Here is an 18,061-nt window from a genome sequence, read left to right on the forward strand (position 1 = left end):
TTGACTGGTTCAGATGGAACTCTGACACCACCTTCGGCAAGAACTTAGGGTGAGTGCGAAGGACTACTCTGTTATGATGAAATTTGATATAAGGAGCATGAGCTACTAAGGCTTGAAGCTCACTGACTCTGCGTGCTGAAGTAACTGCCACCAAGAAAATAACCTTCCAGGTCAAGTACTTCAGATGGCAGGAATGCAGAGGCTCGAAAGGAGGTTTCATCAGCTGGGTGAGAACAACGTTGAGATCCCATGACACAGTACGAGGTTTGATAGGGGGCTTTGACAAAAGCAAACCTCTCATAAAGCGAACAACTAAAGGCTGTCCAGAAATCGGCTTACCCTCTACACGGTAATGATAAGCACTGATAGCACTGAGATGAACCCTTACAGAGTTGGTCTTAAGACCAGACTCGGATAAGTGTAGAAGGTATTCAAGCATGGTCTGTGTAGGGTAAGAGCGAGGATCTAGGGCCTTGCTGTCAGACCAGATGGTAAACCTCCTCCATAGAAAGAAGTAACTCTTCTTAGTGGAATCTTTCCTGGAAGCAAGCAAGACTTGGGAGACACCCTCCGAAAGACCCAAGGAGGCAAAGTCTACGCTCTCAACATCCAAGCCGTGAGGGCCAGGGACTGGAGGTTGGGATGCGGAAGGGCCCCCTCGTTCTGAGTGATGAGGGTTGGAAAACAGTCCAATCTCCACGGTTCTTCGGAGGACAACTCCAGAAGAAGAGGGAACCAAATCTGTCGAGGCCAGAAAGGAGCAATCAGAATCATGGTTCCACGGTCTTGCTTGAGTTTCAGCAAAGTCTTCCCCACCAAAGGTATGGGAGGATACGCATACAGGAGGTCCTCCCCACAATGAAGGAGAAAGGCATCCGACGCTAGTCTGCCATGGGCCTGAAGTCTGGAACAGAACTGAGGGACCTTGTGATTGATCTGAGTGGCAAAAAGATCTATCAAGGGGGTGCCCCACACTTGAAAGATCTTGCGTACTACTCTCGAGTTGAGAGACCACTCGTGAGGTTGCATGATCCTGCTCAACCTGTCGGCCAGACTGTTGTTTACGCCTGCCAGATATGTGGCTTGAAGAAACATGCCGTACCGGCGAGCCCAAAGCCACATTCTAACGGACTCCTGACACAGGGGGCGAGAACTGGTGCCCCCCTGCTTGTTGATATAATACATGGCAACCTGATTGTCTGTCTGAATTTGAATAATTTGATTGCACAACCGATTCTTGAAAGCCTTTAGAGCGTTCCAGACCGCTCGTAACTCCAGGAGATTGATCTGAAAACCTGTTTCCTGGAGGGACCAACTCCCTTGGGTGTGAAGCCCATCGACAGGAGAGATGCATCCGTCATCAGCAGTTTTTGTGGCTGAGAAATTTGGAAGGGACGTCCCAGGGTCAAATTGGATCGAATTGTCCACAAATGCAGGGATTTGAGAAAATCTGTGGACAGTAGGATGACATCCTCCCCCGTGGCCTGAAACCACTGGGAAGCTAGGGTCCATTGAGCTGATCTCATGTGAAGACGGGCCATGGGAGTCACATGAACTGTGGAGGCCATATGGCCGAGCAATCTCAACATCTGCCGAGCTGTGATCTGCTGGGAAGACTGTACCCAAGAGACGAGAGCTAAAAGATTGTTGGCTCTCGGCTCGGGAAGGTAGGCACGAGCCATCTGGGAGTCCAGCAGAGCTTCTATGAATTCTAGTCTTTGAACTGGAAGAAGGTGGGACTTTGGATAATTTATCACAAACCCTAGCAGCTCCAGGAGTCGAATAATCATCTGCATTGACCGTAGAGCTCCTGCCTCTGAGGTATTCTTCACCAGCCAATCGTCGAGATAAGGGAACACATGCACTCCCAGTCTGCGAAGAGACGCCGCTACTACAGCCAGGCATTTCGTGAACACTCTGGGCGCAGAGGTGAGACCAAAGGGTAGCACACAATACTGAAAGTGCCGTGTTCCCAGACGGAATCGCAGATACTGCCTGTGAGCTGGCAATATCGGGATGTGAGTGTAGGCGTCCTTTAAGTCCAGAGAGCATAGCCAATCGTTTTCCTGAATCATGGGAAGAAGGGTGCACAGGGAAAGCATCCTGAACTTTTTTCGGACCAGATATTTGTTCAGGGCCCTTAGGTCTAGGATGGGACGCATGCCCCCTGTTTTCTTTTCCACAAGGAAGTACCGGGAATAGAATCCCATCCCTTCTTGCCCCGGTGGCACGGGCTTGACCGCATTGGCGCTGAGAAGGGCGGAGAGTTCCTCTGCAAGTACCTGCTTGTGCTAGAAGCTGAAAGATTGAGCTCCCAGTGGGCAATTTGGAGGTTTTGAGATCAAATTGAGGGAGTATCCCAGCCGGACTATTTGAAGAACCCACCAATCGGAGGTTACAAGAGGCCATCTTTGGTGAAAAAACTTTAACCTCCCTCCGACCGGCAGATCGTCTGGCACAGATACTTTTATCTCGGCTATGCACTGCTGGAGCCAGTCAAAAGCCCGTCCCTTGCTTTTGCTGGGGAGCCACAGGGGCCTGAGGAGGCGCACGCTGTTGATGTGAATGAGCGCGCTGGGGCTTAGCCTGAGCAGGCTGTCGGGAAGGTGGATTGTACCTGCGCTTATTATAAGCGTAGGGAGCAGTCCTCCTACCCCCGAAAAAACGTCTACCAGCTGAGGTAGATGCTGAAGGCGCCCGGTGGGAGAGCTTGTCGTAAGCGGTATCCCGCTGGTGGAGCTGATCTACCACCCGTTCGACTTTCTCACCAAAAATATTATCCTCCTGGCAAGGAGCATCCATAACACGCTTTTGGACTCTACCGTCTAGGTCAGTGGCACGCAGCCATGAGAGTCTGCGCATCACTATACCTTGAGTGGCTGTCACGTCTGTGGCCGTGACCACCCTCAGACTTACCTTGTTCCTGGGGGTCAGCTTCCTAGCTGGCTCCTGTTTCTTCTGTCTGTCCTTTCTGAGCTAGCTCTGGCTCTCTGTGCTGGCTGCATCCAGCAGCATGACACTAATTGCCTCACTATACTGCACCTGTGGGTGTTGCCTGGGTTAGCTCTGTGTGTGTGTGTGTGTGCTGGCTGCTTCCAGCATGACTCTAATTGCTTCACTACACTACACCTGGGTGTGGGAAGCCTCTCTGTGTTTCACTGTGCTTTCTGCCTGCTCTGTGGTTTGTGCCTGAACGGCCTCCGTAGTTACTTAGAGATTGCTGCAGCTGTGTCTCTGGTGTTGAAGGGCTTTATTAATCACTTAGAGACTGCAGCCTTTGCCTTTGCATCGTATAAGGTCCCTGGTTTGCTAGAGTGTTCTGTGCACTGCTACATTGTCCAGTTCTGTGTGATTGCCTAGTGTTTGACTAGTTAGCTTGGGCACAGCCTTGCTTGGTAGCCTGTGTACAGCTTTACTAGTTCTTCTGTGTTTGCTCTGTGTGAGTTCCTAGTGTTTGCCTAGTTAGCTTGGGCACTGCTCTGCTTGTTAGCTTGTGTACAGCTTCTAGGTCTCCTGAGTTTAGCCTCTGGTTTTCCCCGGTGGGGTTTCCTTGGTTTCTGGAGCTTCAGCCCTAGTCTTGTCCTTTGCCAGTTCTCCTTGTTACTGGAGCTCCAGCCCTAGTCTTGCTATTGGTTCTGACCCTTGCCTGTACCTATCTACTGCTCTGCTAGCCGCCTGCCCAGAGACTCCTGCTTTGAACCTGACCACGCCTGTCTCTGCCTATTGCCTATACTCAGTTATTCTCTGCCAGCCCCCTGTCTCTGCCTATTGCCTGTACTCAGATCTTCTCTGCCAGCCCCCTGTCTCGGACTATTGCCAGAACCCGGACATTCCCTACCTGCCTGTCTCACGTTACCCTAGGTACCTGGGAGCACTGCTGGATCCTGACTCTGGTTGTTCCTGTTGCTGGTTCCAGTTCTGGTTTTCCTGTAAGCCCTACCGGCTGCTCGAACCTGAGGGCTCAACCCTCAGGGAAAGGCAGCTAAGCGTAGGTGAAGCCTTCTCCAGTGTGTTCCGGTCCGGTGCGTTCCAGTCCCGAGTGTTCCAGTGCAGGACTCCAGTCCGGGGTTCCAGTCCAGCCTTGTCTCTTTTCTGCTCCGAAGGCAATCTTGCCTGCCACTGCCGCTCCTCGGCCGTGGTCCAAGGACTCATGTACCCAGGGTTCCCGGGGAAGAAGCCTGACAGAATTCCAAGGTCCTCGAGAACACGACAGTGGCAGCCCTGGATGCAACATCAAAAGTATCGTTAGCACCACTGGACAGGAATTTACGACACGCCTTCAGCTGCCTGACCACCTCCTGAAATGGCTTGGCCTACTCCTGCGGGAGCTGATCAACCAAACCCGCCAACTGCCTCACATTATTCCGCAAGTGGATGCTCATGTAGAGCTGGTAAGACTGAATCTTGGACACGAGCATAGCAGAATGATAGGCCACGAGCATAGCAGAATGATAGGCCTTCCTCCCAAAAGAATCCATAGTTCTAGATTGGGCGCCGAAGCGTAATCCCTAGAACTCTTGGCCTTCTTAAGGGCCAAATCCACAACTCCAGAGTCATGAGGCAACTGAGTCTTCATCAACTCCGGATCCCCATGGATTTGGTACTGGGACTCAATCTTCTTGGGAATGTGGGGATTAGTTAATGGATGCGTCCAGTTCGTCAACAATGTCTGCTTTAGGACATTATGCAGAGGAACAGTGGACGATTCCTTAGGAGGGGATGGATAGTCCATGACCTCAAACATCTCACCCCTGGGTTCATCCACAGTCTCCACCGGGAAGGGAATGGCCGTAGACATTTCCCGGACAAAAGATGAAAAGGAAAGACTCTCCGGGGAGGAAAGCTTCTTCTGGGGCGAGGGAGTAGGGTCAGAGGGCAGACCACAAGACTCCTCGTCCGAGAAGAACCTGGTATCTGCCTCTGCTTCCCACGAGCCCTCCTCTGCGGAGTCGGACATAAGTTCATGAACTTCAGTCCGAAGCCTAGCCCGTCTCAACTCCGAGGACCGATGTCCATTGTCCATCGTGGTGTCGTCCAGAGGAAGACTCCCGCGCCGGAGGCGATGAAGCTCCCTCCATCGATGATGGTAGGGAATCAGCCTGGGTGGCACTCGTCCCCGGCACCGCAAGCGGTACTGGAGTCAGAGACCGCACCACGGGCGATGAGCCAGCCGCCGCCTCCCTCGACGGCACCGGCAGCGCATGCACCGACGGTGTCGAAAAAGACGGTACTGGCGGCGCAAGCACCGAAGGTACCGGATATGGGTGCAACAGCTCCCCCAGAATCTCTGGGAGAACGGCTTGGAGGCTCTCGTTGAGAGTGGCTGTAGAAAAAGGCAAAGACGCCGGTACAGGAGAAGATGTAAGAACCTGTCTGGAGCGCAGAGGCAGTACCGGGCTGTCCGGAGATGAGCCCACCGACACCTCTTGAATAGAGGGCGAGCGGTCCCTCCGGCATTGGCGCTTCTTGGGTGCCGATTCTCTCGGAGCACCGGAGCTCTTGGCACCGTGTCGGGACAGTGACTGATGCCGATGCTTCTTGGCCTTAGCTCGAAGCTCGGTACCGGTACCTCCCAGTGCCGAAGAGGAAGACGTTGAATCCAAACAGCTCCTCGGTGCCGGGTCCGAAGAAGGTCGGTCCCGGTGGGCCTGCGCAGCAGGACACCTCGAGGCAGATGGAGACCCACTCGATGGGTCACTGCTACCAGCATGGGATCTCTGGACAGCCATTACCTGCGCTCCGGAGAACAATGCACCCTCCGATGCCAACATCAATACCTGCGATGACCTCGGTAACGCTGGTTCCATCGACGCCGAAGGACCGGACCGGGCTCCGAACTAGACGTTCCACTGAGCCAAACGCAGCACCTGAGTCCGCTTCTTCAACTGGAGACACTGAAGACAGGCGTCAGGTCGATGACTCTCACCTAGGCACTGAAGACACGAAGCGTGTCTGTCAGTAAGGGAGATGGTCCGGCTGCACCGCGTGCACCTTTTGAAGCCGCTGGTAGGCTTCGAGGACAAGGGTGGAAAAATCGCGCCGGCGAGGTCGAACGCGAAGGTGCCTGAGAAAAAGACACCAAAAAAGAGAAAGACCCGCACGGGCAGCCCAAAATGGCCGCAAGCAAAAAAGAAAGTAAACTTAAGGGGAAAAAACTAAGAAAACTAAGGGTTTTTCTTTTTGTTTTTTTTTTAAACAAAGAATAAACGAAAGAAGCGTCAAAGACTCAAAAGAGAAAATCGCCGAAAACGGGAGAAGAAACAAACAAAAAGCACAACAGGAATCCTGGGCAGAGAAGCGGCAAAGCAGCGTTCCCGAACCGCGGAAAAAAGAAGACTGACGAGCACACTTGCGTTCGAGCGGGAAGACGGCCGCGCATGCGCAGTGCGCACGGAAGCACGAGGCTAGCAAACTTTTGTTGCTAGGGAAGATTTTCCAGTCCTGGGCTGCCGTTGGACGTCACCCATCAGTGAGAACAAGCAGCCTGCTTGTCCTTGGAGAAAAAATAATATAATGCCTCTGTATTGCTCCACGATGCAACCTCACTTTGTGTTTTGCATTTAATTCTGGTCACTGTATCTCAAAAATATATAACAGAATTAGAAAAGGTTTAACAAGCAGCCAAAATGATACGTGGAAAGGTTAAAGAGGTTAGGGCTCTTCAGCTTGGAAAAGAGACAGCTGGGGTGGTGGGGGGGATATGATTGAGATCTACAAAATCCTGAGTGGTTAGGAAGTAAATCAATTTTTTACTCGTTCCAAAAGTATAAAGACTAGGGGACACTTGAGGAAGTTACATGGAAATACTTCTAAAACAAATTGGAGGAAATATTTTTTCACTCAACAATAGTTAAGCTCTGGAACTCATTGCCGGAAGATGTGATAACAGCAGTTAGCATATATGGGTTTAAAAAAGGTTTGGACTAGTTCCTGAAGGAAAGTCCATAGACTGTTATTGAGAAGGACCTGGGGGAAGTCACTTCTTACCCCAGGATTGGTAGCATGGAATGTTGCTACTCTTTGAGATTCATGGAATGTTGCTACTAATTGGGTTTCTGCCAGGTGCTTGTGACCTGGATTGTCCACTGGTGGAAACAGGATACTGGGCTAGAAGGACCATTGGTCTGACCCAGTATGGCATTTCTTATTTCATATAGTAATCTCCAATAACTCCCACTACTATGCAGAAGGAAACAGCACAACCAAATTCCCTGACATTTTTATATGGAAATTTGGTGTAAAGTTATGGGGGGAAAAAAGCCTCAAAGTGCCACAAGGATCTAAAAATAACCTTGCTCGGGAACAGGTGATCCTGATGACCAATTACTGGTCTTAGAGGGATCAAAACCTCATCACAGGCAAAAAAAAACCCACCCCAAAATACTCAATCAATCTTTAAACATGTTGGAGCACATATCTTACTTTCATAAATGCAAGTAATAGCTTCATATCTTAATACCTGTCATACAATGAATCGTTATACGGATAGCAAGAAAAGGTTCAAAAAAATTTAACTTCTTGGTCTGCCTTGTAATCGGTTGCCTCACCCTCCTCTTCCTTGGCCGACGTGGCCAGCGTTTCGCTTAGTTAAAGCTGCGTCAGGGTCCATATAGGAGGACGAGTAACTACAACAAAAATCACCAAGTGGTTATACAGCACTCCAAATACGTATCCACAAGTTTCAAACTTCTTGCTTGTTTAATGACTTATCTCAGTCAAGTCTGTCAGCAACACTACTGTCTGGAAAAATGGCGTATATAAACCCTCACTATCGATGACGTCAGACGCCTATGTCATTCACAGCCAATCATTACATAGTCCACGCCCATTTCTAAATCACTCCAACATGTTTAAAGATTGATTATTTTGGGGTGGTGTTTTTGCCTGTGATGAGGTTTAGATCCCTCTAAGACCAGTAATTAGTCATCAGGATCACCTGTTGCCGAGCAAGGTTACCTTTAGATCCTTGTGGCACTTTGAGGCTTTTTTCCCCCCCATAACTTTACACCAAATTTCCATACAAAAATTTCAAGGAATTTGGTTGTGCTGTTTCCTTCTGCATAGTAGTGGGAGTTATTGGAGATTACTATACATAAGCTACTCCTACCACCACCATTTGATACTATTTAGAGATTTCTTATTTTATGTCATAGGACTTTTGATATCTATTCAGAACCATTTAAATGACTCCTTTCTTCATTCTCTCTACATCTATTTGAGGATGAATTCTCCAGAGCTGATGCAAAACGTGAAATGTTGACCCCCCCCCCCCCCCAACAATAACAAGCAAAGAACATTATTTTAATTGGCTGTCACTCAGCAGTTTCTTGGTCCTGCCAGTAAATTATGAAGGACAATGAAAAACCACACTTCTTCTCTCCTCATATTGACCAAGTAATAAATGTTCTAAACTGTAGAGATGAAACATCGGTCCATACAAGAGATGTAATTCACTATCTCCATTTTCTAATGAAATAATATTCTTCCTTTACAGACATGGACAACTGTATAGAGTGCCCAGATGATCAGTGGTCCAATGAGAATAGAGATGCCTGCATCCCAAAAGTTATGGACTTCTTGTCCTCTGAAGAATCTTTGGGGATAGCTTTTACTTCAACGACTGTTTCCTTCACTTTCATCACTGCTGTCATTTTGGGAATCTTCATTCATTACCGAGACACTCCCATAGTGAAAGCCAACAACCGGGACCTCAGTTATCTTCTTCTCATCTCACTCATGCTCTGCTTCCTCTGCTCCCTGGTATTCATTGGCCATCCTGAAGATGTGACTTGTGTTGTACGACAGTCTGCCTTTGGGATCACTTTCTCCATCTCTCTCTCCTCTATACTGGCAAAAACAGTCACTGTGGTCATAGCCTTCCAAACCACCAAACCTGGAAGCAGGTTCCGGAAATGGATGGGTTCCAGGGTCTCAAACTCCATAGTAATTTTCTGCTCCCTTGTACAAACCCTCATTTGTGCAGTTTGGTTGGGCACTGCTCCCCCATTTCCATATCGTAACATGCATTCAGAAACTGGAACAATACTAGTTGAATGTAACGAAGGGTCAATAGTTGCATTTTACTGTGTTTTGGGTTTCCTGGGATTTCTGGCTGGCATTAGCTTCATCGTAGCTTTCTTAGCAAGAAATCTACCTGACAGTTTCAATGAGGCCAAGTACATCACCTTCAGCATGCTGGTGTTCTGCAGCGTCTGGATCTCCTTCATCCCAACTTACCTGAGCACAAAGGGCAAGTACATGGTGGCAGTGGAGATATTTGCTATCCAGGCCTCCAGCACCGGACTCCTGGGCTGTATCTTTATCCCCAAATGTTACATTATTCTGTTCAAACCAGAAAGGAACACCAGGAAGCATCTAACAAAACTGTAATAGGAGACATGCCTATAGCTGTCTGTCACAGAGTGTTTAATGTACGAAACTCTTGGGTGCTTGCTGATCTGTCCTATATGATTATGGCATTCCTTTCCTAACTATTTTTATTTTATTGTAACCCACCTTGATTTGCTTTAGTGATAAAGGCATGTATCAAAACAGGAAATTTATGTCTGTAACTTCTTATGTGGAAATGTATGATATATTTGTTCCCTAGTGCATTTACTTGTTTGTCCAGCAGATGGTGACTGTCTTTTTTTTTTTTTTTGTAAAGCTGTTACAGAACTAACAGTTTCTTCCCGCCTAAGCTGTGAGGTAATCTTTAGTCTCAGTGAGGTAATCTTTAGTCTCAGATAGGGAGAGGAGAGAGAAAGATCTCTTCACTGAGGCCTTGTGAGCATTTATATTTTATAACCTGTGAGCAACTATATTTCCTGAACTCCCCAGGTACTACCCAGGTAGTAAACAAAAGTTTAGTTAGTTTAATATTGATCCTTATTCAGTTACCTGCTATTGCCTGTTACGTTTTCATCTATTTTATATGGTTCACTGCTTGAATTCTGTGACAATAAACCTTATTAGTTATTGTCTCTGTTTGTCCTGGACTGACTAATAATCGTGGTGGTTTGTGTTTTGGGTCTGTGGGTACTTTCTATGAACTGTCGGATGTTGCGAGTGGAAGACTCACCCAGAGGCAAGCGTAACCCAGCAGGTGGGTGGAAGGGTATGCCAGAGTACAGCACGTTCACAGGCGATAGTGGGCCTGAGCAGTGCTGGGACAGACCCTCCAAGTGGCCACAGGGTTAGCCCCAGGTGGGTGCCAGGCGCTCCGTGACAAGGCAGATTTAGTAAATTTTAATAAACAATAAAGGATAAACGGTAATAAATTGAGACAAATAATCTAATGACCAGAAATGTAAATAAGTAAAAATAATGTATATCTTCTTCCATGTAAAGGAAATCAAAGCCCATAGTAAACCAAATAATGCTCTTATCTTTGCAGTTACCTTTGGGTCACGTTTGTTGAATAATGAGGTTAGAAAGCTATACAAATTCTAAATAAATAATAATTGTAATAAAAATTTACATATATAAAGCCACAGTACAGTACCTAGAAGGCTATTCTGTAAGTGGGTTCCCAGATTTAGGGGCTAGGAAAGAACCTATTTGAAGCCTATTATTTATACTGGAATAAACCACCTTCCATGAGTCTCCTCTGCAGTCATGGACATTCACAGCAGCCATAGAGCTGGTATAAACTCTCAAACCTAGATTGCAAAAAAAAATAAAAATAAAAAACGACTGTCAATTCTAGTACTTTATAATCTACATGTGTAAATGTTGCCCTAACCCTACTCCATCCGAATTCCACCCAAGAGAATGCCTACCTGCAACATCCATGCCTTTGAATCTTGGCAGTTTGCGAGTGTTGTTGGACTCTGGATTGACATTTAGGCAACAGATACAGTCTGTAATCAAGGCCTCATATTTTAAGTTCAGGATGTTGAGTAGATTAAACCGTTACTTTCGACTGATGATTTATAGGTCAGTTTTACACTGAAACCTTCTGCTCAGTGTGCTGCTGCGGCTAGGGAAGCGAATAGAATGTTGAGTATTATTAGGAAAGGTGTGGAAAACAGGTGTGAGGATGTTATAATGCCGTTGTATTGTTCCATGGTGCGACCGCACCTTGAGTATTGTGTTCAATTCTGGTCGCCGTATCTCAAGAAAGATATAGTAGAATTGGAAAAGGTGCAGCGAAGGGCGAGTAAAATGATAGCGGGGATGGGACGACTTCCCTATGAAGAAAGACTAAGGAGGCTAGGGCTTTTCAGCTTGGAGAAGAGACGGCTGAGGGGAGACATGATAGAGGTATATAAAATAATGAGTGGAGTGGAACAGGTGGATGTGAAGCGTCTGTTCACGCTTTCCAAAAATACTAGGACTAGGGAGCATGCGATGAAACTAAGTGTAGTAAATTTAAAACAAATCGGAGAAACGTTTCCTTCACCCAACGCATAATTAAACTGCAGAGGGAAATAAGTATTTAATCCCTCTGGCAAACAAGACCTAATACTTGGTGGCAAAACCCTTGTTGGCAAGCACAGCGGTCAGACGTCTTCTGTAGTTGATGATGAGGTTTGCACACATGTCAGGAGGAATTTTGGTCCACTCCTCTTTGCAGATCATCTCTAAATCATTAAGAGTTCTGGGCTGTCGCTTGGCAACTCGCAGCTTCAGCTCCCTCCATAAGTTTTCAATGGAATTAAGGTCTGGTGACTGGCTAGGCCACTCCATGACCCTAATGTGCTTCTTCCTGAGCCACTCCTTTGTTGCCTTGGCTGTATGTTTTGGGTCATTGTCGTGCTGGAAGACCCAGCCACGACCCATTTTTAAGGCCCTGGCGGAGGGAAGGAGGTTGTCACTCAGAATTGTACGGTACATGGCCCCATCCATTCTCCCATTGATGCGGTGAAGTAGTCCTGTGCCCTTAGCAGAGAAACACCCCCAAAACATAACATTTCCACCTCCATGCTTGACAGTGGGGACGGTGTTCTTTGGGTCATAGGCAGCATTTCTCTTCCTCCAAACACGGCGAGTTGAGTTCATGCCAAAGAGCTCAATTTTTGTCTCATCTGACCACAGCACCTTCTCCCAATCACTCTCGGCATCATCCAGGTGTTCACTGGCAAACTTCAGACGGGCCGTCACATGTGCCTTCCGGAGCAGGGGGACCTTGCGGGCACTGCAGGATTGCAATCCGTTATGTCGTAATGTGTTACCAATGGTTTTCGTGGTGACAGTGGTCCCAGCTGCCTTGAGATCATTGACAAGTTCCCCCCTTGTAGTTGTAGGCTGATTTCTAACCTTCCTCATGATCAAGGATACCCCACGAGGTGAGATTTTGCGTGGAGCCCCAGATCTTTGTCGATTGACAGTCATTTTGTACTTCTTCCATTTTCTTACTATGGCACCAACAGTTGTCTCCTTCTCGCCCAGCGTCTTACTGATGGTTTTGTAGCCCATTCCAGCCTTGTGCAGGTGTATGATCTTGTCCCTGACATCCTTAGACAGCTCCTTGCTCTTGGCCATTTTGTAGAGGTTAGAGTCTGACTGATTCACTGAGTCTGTGGACAGGTGTCTTTCATACAGGTGACCATTGCCGACAGCTGTCTGTCATGCAGGTAACGAGTTGATTTGGAGCATCTACCTGGTCTGTAGGGGCCAGATCTCTTACTGGTTGGTGGGGGATCAAATACTTATTTCCCTCTGCAGAATGCAAATAAATTCATATACTTTCCACAGTGTGATTTTCCGGATTTAATTTGTGATGTGCTATCTCTCACTGTTACCAATAACCTACCCTTCAATTATGGGCTGCTCATGTCTTTGTCAGTGGGCAAACTTACAAAATCAGCAAGGGATCAAATACTTATTTCCCCCACTGTACTTATATGTACTTATGTAGTAGCCTGGACTACTGCAATTCAGTTTATTCAAGCTTGCATGTTACTAGTGGTAAGTAGTGCTAGTGCACGTGGTCCCAAAATTCTGTTTGCCATCTGCTTGGTGTTTCTCATTTTGAGCACAATATGCCACATCTCATTGGATTGTATTGGCTTCCTGTGGCCTTTAGGATTAAATTTAAGATATCACAGCTGATCCATCATGTTACATCAAGTTTCTTATTATTACCTGGTGAATGTATTACAGGTTTACACAACTCCATGACCTCTGTGGTCTGAGGGGTTGTGTCTTGCCATGACTCCCCTCTCACGCCTCCATTTTGTAGACACTGAGAGATGTACCTTTTCCATTGAAGGACCGTTGCCCTCGAGGATTAGGTCACAGTCTGAAACTCCACCTTGTAAGAACTCATTGAAGATGCACTTGTGTCAACTGACATATGGGGTCCCTGTACATTGATTGAAGTGGGGGCACTTGTCTGGTCATGCATACTGAAGCGTTCATTGTATTTTTAATGTTATCTATTCTTGTCATTCATATGTTGCTGCTTTTGGGTTAGTTCTTGTTGTTTTTGTCTGACATGTTGTTTTGATGATTTTGTAGGTGGGTGATAAATGAAATAAACCATAACCCACTACACAGATCCAGACAGGAACTGGATACCACAGACCATACACTGGCTTTCTGTCTCCCATGTCTAGGCCTCAGTGAATATTATAGGTTAAATATATCAAGACAACTTAACTCAAATCCATAATTTCTATAGACAGTAGGTTCACTTCTCACTATATTAATAACAAGTGTAAGTTGATGTGCCAAGGTTCTTCCGTTAACACGTACGATTTATCATATTCCATAACCTGTGCAGGTAACTGAGAAACACAATATGGCCTGCCCCTGCTATCCTTCTTGTAAGGCATTATGGGACTTATATCTTATCTTATAGAATAGTGCCTAACTGTCAATTTATGGTGCCTTTGACATATGTAAGAGTGAAAATGAGATATAACCCAACATCTAGGCATGCACCAAACCTTTTTTTAACCGATCAGTCTAATGAATAACTAGAATGCCTGTTCATTATTATTTCCTAGTATCTGGTTCCTATATCAGATGCTTTAATTGGATTCCATGTGCCAGGCAGTAGAGAACGTTCCAGCTAGTCAGCCACTGTTAGAGGAGATTCTGTAGACTCAAAGTATGTGTACAGAAATTCAGATACAGGAAGTGTCTTACGAGTTCTGTTCCACCCTTTATAAACAGCAGATTTCCCTTCCTTCAAGAAAGCTTGATTAAAGGAGGCTATTTAATGGGTTTGCTGCATAAAAGCTTCCTGTGACATTATCTTGTAGTTTCAGTGTAGTGAATTTTATTTTATTTTATTTTTATTCACACAACACAGGTTGTATTTGCACAGTACATACGATAAACCAAATGTACACTCCGAGAACAACATAACAAGTTATAACATCCATGACAATCTTTGTACTTTTGTAACAGCCTGTATTGCATTTTCTGATATTTATTTAACCTCCCCATCCATTCTACCTTGCACTTCTCCATTCACTCCATTCCTCTTCTCAACATTCAATCCCCCCCCCTCATTCACTCCTTCATTCTCCTTCCCCTTCTTCTCCCTTCCTCCTCCACCCCACACCCCCCAAACAACCTGACTTCCCTATCCCTTTGCCTCCTGTGCCCCAAAACTACAAACTCAAGTTATGTCTACTACTAGTTAGAAGTTATTACAATTGCTCCCCAAATATTCAGAATTAATGTTCTGTCACTGTCAATTAAACTATGTCTTTTGTAAGGTTGGATTACTATTATTAAATAAAACAAGAACAATCTATAATTAATATTAAATGCATAACCAAGGAGCCCTTGGGGTTGAATCTATGAGCAGCAGATCAATATAAAACCTACGCTGAGCTCTCTGAAGCTGAACAGGCAGCCTTGATACTGTCAGAGCATTTGTGTTCTTGTCTCCACAGCCAAGGAGGGAATCTACCCATGTGCACTTTGAAAGTGCTCCGTAAATGTGGCTTATTCTCTGCCCATAATTCTGGAGGACTGATGGCCAAGGCTTCAAAATTGACAATGTTGTTGGCTATGTCCAGGGCTGAATAGCGATTCAAAGAGAGCAGAGACTACTCTAGTGATCATTATTCCAGTTTTGAGAGATGGAAACCCTTTGGCCACTGTTAACGTTGCTGTTTAGTGCAGCCCTATGGAAATGTGTTGACTCAAAATGCTTTCTAGGAGAAAAGGTCTCATCAACAGTCCTCAGCAGAGAAGGAGACATTGTAATTGGGGCATTAATAACTGTTGAGGTGTTCTTGCAAACTGAAACCGAATCTTTTGCAACGTATCCATTACGAAAAGGTGATGTTATGTAAGTAGCATTCTCTCTCTTGGCAGGCACATTGATGAATTTGAGTTCCTTCAGTCGAGAGCATGTTTGTCTTTGTAGAAGCCTTCATTAGATGCAAGTAGCAATTCTCTAAGTCTTACATTCATCATGAAGTGTCGTCTTTGTTCTAAAACTTTGAGCAGCAATAGTTCATCACTTCTGTCTATGTTGTTGTCTTTTTTTAACCCATCTCTTCGACTTGTACCATTTAATTTGTCATAACCCCACACTGCTCTCTGAGTACATTTCTTCTATGACCCGATATTGAAAGGAGCATAAAAAGAGGATAAGAGCAGGTGGATTTAGGGCTGGAAAACAAAAGTTAGGAGCTTAGCACTGTTCTTTAGTATTGGGTTTATAAATTAAGCTCAAAGAATGACAGGCCTAAATTTATAAGCATAACTTCAAGCTCCTAAATTAAGATGAACTTTAGGTGAAAAATTAGCCTCCAAACTTTGGAACACATTTTGGAACACAACTTATGTGCATAAATGGAGGTGCTCAGCTTTTTTGGAATATCTAACCCTCTACCTTTTGCCCTCTTTCATATCTTCCAGTATTAAATTAGCTGATTTGCCACCAGAATCTCTAAGTAAAATGCCCCATCATACACATGAGTTTCCCCTTAATAAAATTGCTATTCTTTTTACCAATTATCACAATTTTCATTTTCTTATACTACTACTACTACTTAACATTTCTAGAGCGCTACTAGGGTTACGCAGCGCTGTACAATTTAACAAAGAGAGACATTCATTCTTATCATTCATGCTCACTCATTTGGCATTAATTTAATTATAATCTGCTTTAAAGTGCTCACAAAAGGTTTGCTTCAGGTCTTGCCACAGCATTTCAGTAGGGTTTAGGTTGAGGATTTGATGAAGTCAATCGAAAACTTGAGATCCCTTCTTCTTCAGCAACTCTAGAGCAGGTATACTTCTGCGATTCAAGTCATATTCTTGCTACATGACCCACTTTTTATGACCCCAAAGACAGACTTAAGTATCACATATAAAGTATCACATACCATGTAACATGAGTTTATCTTGCTGGGCAGACTGGATGGACCATACAGGTCTCCGTCATTTACTATGTTACTATGGTCCCTGTTTACTAATAAGCGTTAGCGTTTTTAACATGCCTAGAATTACCCCTGCACGCTAACCATGTAGGTGCCTATAGGGATATTATAGGCATGTACATAGTTAATGCACATATATGGTTAACGCGCGTTTAAAATGTTAACACGCCTATGATGCAGCTTAGTAAACAGGGCCCTATATTTATTGTCCCGACCCACAGTTTGGGAAGCTCTGCCCTAAAAGTGTAAATACTTTATATCACTTGTGTAAATGTTCTTTCATGGAGGCCATTAGTACTGCATCAACCCATGGAAGGGTCAGTATTCAGTGGAATTTGATTTTCAGTGGTATTATCCAGATGATACTGTTGAAAATGTGAGTATGAGCCAGTGAGCGGGACCTAGACTGATAGGAACCATTCCCCTCAATTTCTAGTCATTTCACTCTACAATAACATTAAACCTCTCAGTTATCATTCTCAGATGAATCTGTCTCCCTCTACTCTTTTTTTTCCCTCAGTCCTTAATAGAATGCAAATGCTCTTGTGGAAATTTACGCCTTCTCCGAGACAACTGCAAATGTGCACATGTACTTGTGTTTTGTACAGTACAGGCTACATTGCAACTGTGCCCTTGGGAATACCTACGGACACAATATTCCTCAGGTAGCAATCAGTGTTTTGTTGACCACCCAGAAACTCAATGCCAGGGCCATGTCCAGGGACCATGATTAAATTTCCAGGTTTGCGTACCTGGCTAAAGCATAGCCAGGTAAGATATTCAGCACTTAGGTGGTCTTTTACAAAGGCACGCTAGCGTTTTTAGTGAACGCTAATCATTAGCATGTGCTCAATGCTAGAGACGCCCATATGAATATATTGGGCATTTCTAGGTTTACGCATGCGTATTTTTAGTGTACGTAAAAAACACTAACGCGCCTTTATGTGGTCTTATTAATACGGTTATCTTGGCTCAATATTGTAACATCATGTGCCGACTCCACCCCCAGAAAACAGCAAATTAGCTGGTTTTCAGTTCTACACTAGCCAGTTATTTTCAGGAGCACTAACGGTTACGTGCTTTAGATCCAGAAAGGCAACTTAACCAGCCAGGAGCTGTTTCTTGTCGGTTAAATCACTTCAAATATCGACCCATGTATGTATATCACCTAAATGTCAGTGCTGTGTTGGGTTGCACCTACTTCTCAAATGTATGTATTCCAATGTAAGAACATACTCCTACTACAATTTGACATGTCTAGCGCCTTCGACATGGTTGATCATGGAATATTACTTCATATACTAGAACACTTCGGAGTCGGAGGCCCAGTTCTCAAATGGTTCGAGGGATTCCTCACCACCAGATCTTACCAAGTAACAATGAATGCTGAAAGATCACCTCCATGGATACCGGAATGCGGAGTTCCTCAAGGATCCCCCCTCTCACCAACCCTTTTCAACCTAATGATGATACCATTAGCCAAACTCTTAGCTAATCAAAACCTTAACCCATACATATATGCAGACGATGTCACGATCTACATCCCGTTCAAACATGATCTAAACGAAATCACCAACGAGATCAACCAAAGCCTCCGAATCATGCACTCCTGGGCAGATTCATTCCAGCTAAAACTCAATGCAGAAAAAACTCAATGCCTAATACTCACTTCCCAATACAACACAAACAACTACTCCACCATAACC

At 45.3% G+C, this 18,061-nt stretch overlaps 1 protein-coding gene across 1 annotated transcript in view; it reads left to right on the forward strand.

Moving 5' to 3' along the window:
• Nucleotides 1–14,900, forward strand: part of LOC115464591 (vomeronasal type-2 receptor 26-like) — a 38,419-nt gene extending 23,519 nt beyond the window's left edge. The window contains exons 5-6 of the mRNA XM_030194954.1: nucleotides 8,495–9,386; nucleotides 14,861–14,900. Of these exons, the coding sequence (XP_030050814.1) occupies nucleotides 8,495–9,386; nucleotides 14,861–14,900 (932 nt within the window). The remainder of the gene's footprint in view (nucleotides 1–8,494; nucleotides 9,387–14,860) is intronic.
• Nucleotides 14,901–18,061: the final 3,161 nt, after the last annotated feature.

The sequence above is a fragment of the Microcaecilia unicolor genome, chromosome 3 (assembly GCF_901765095.1).
Source record: "Microcaecilia unicolor chromosome 3, aMicUni1.1, whole genome shotgun sequence".
Lineage (NCBI taxonomy): Eukaryota > Metazoa > Chordata > Amphibia > Gymnophiona > Siphonopidae > Microcaecilia > Microcaecilia unicolor.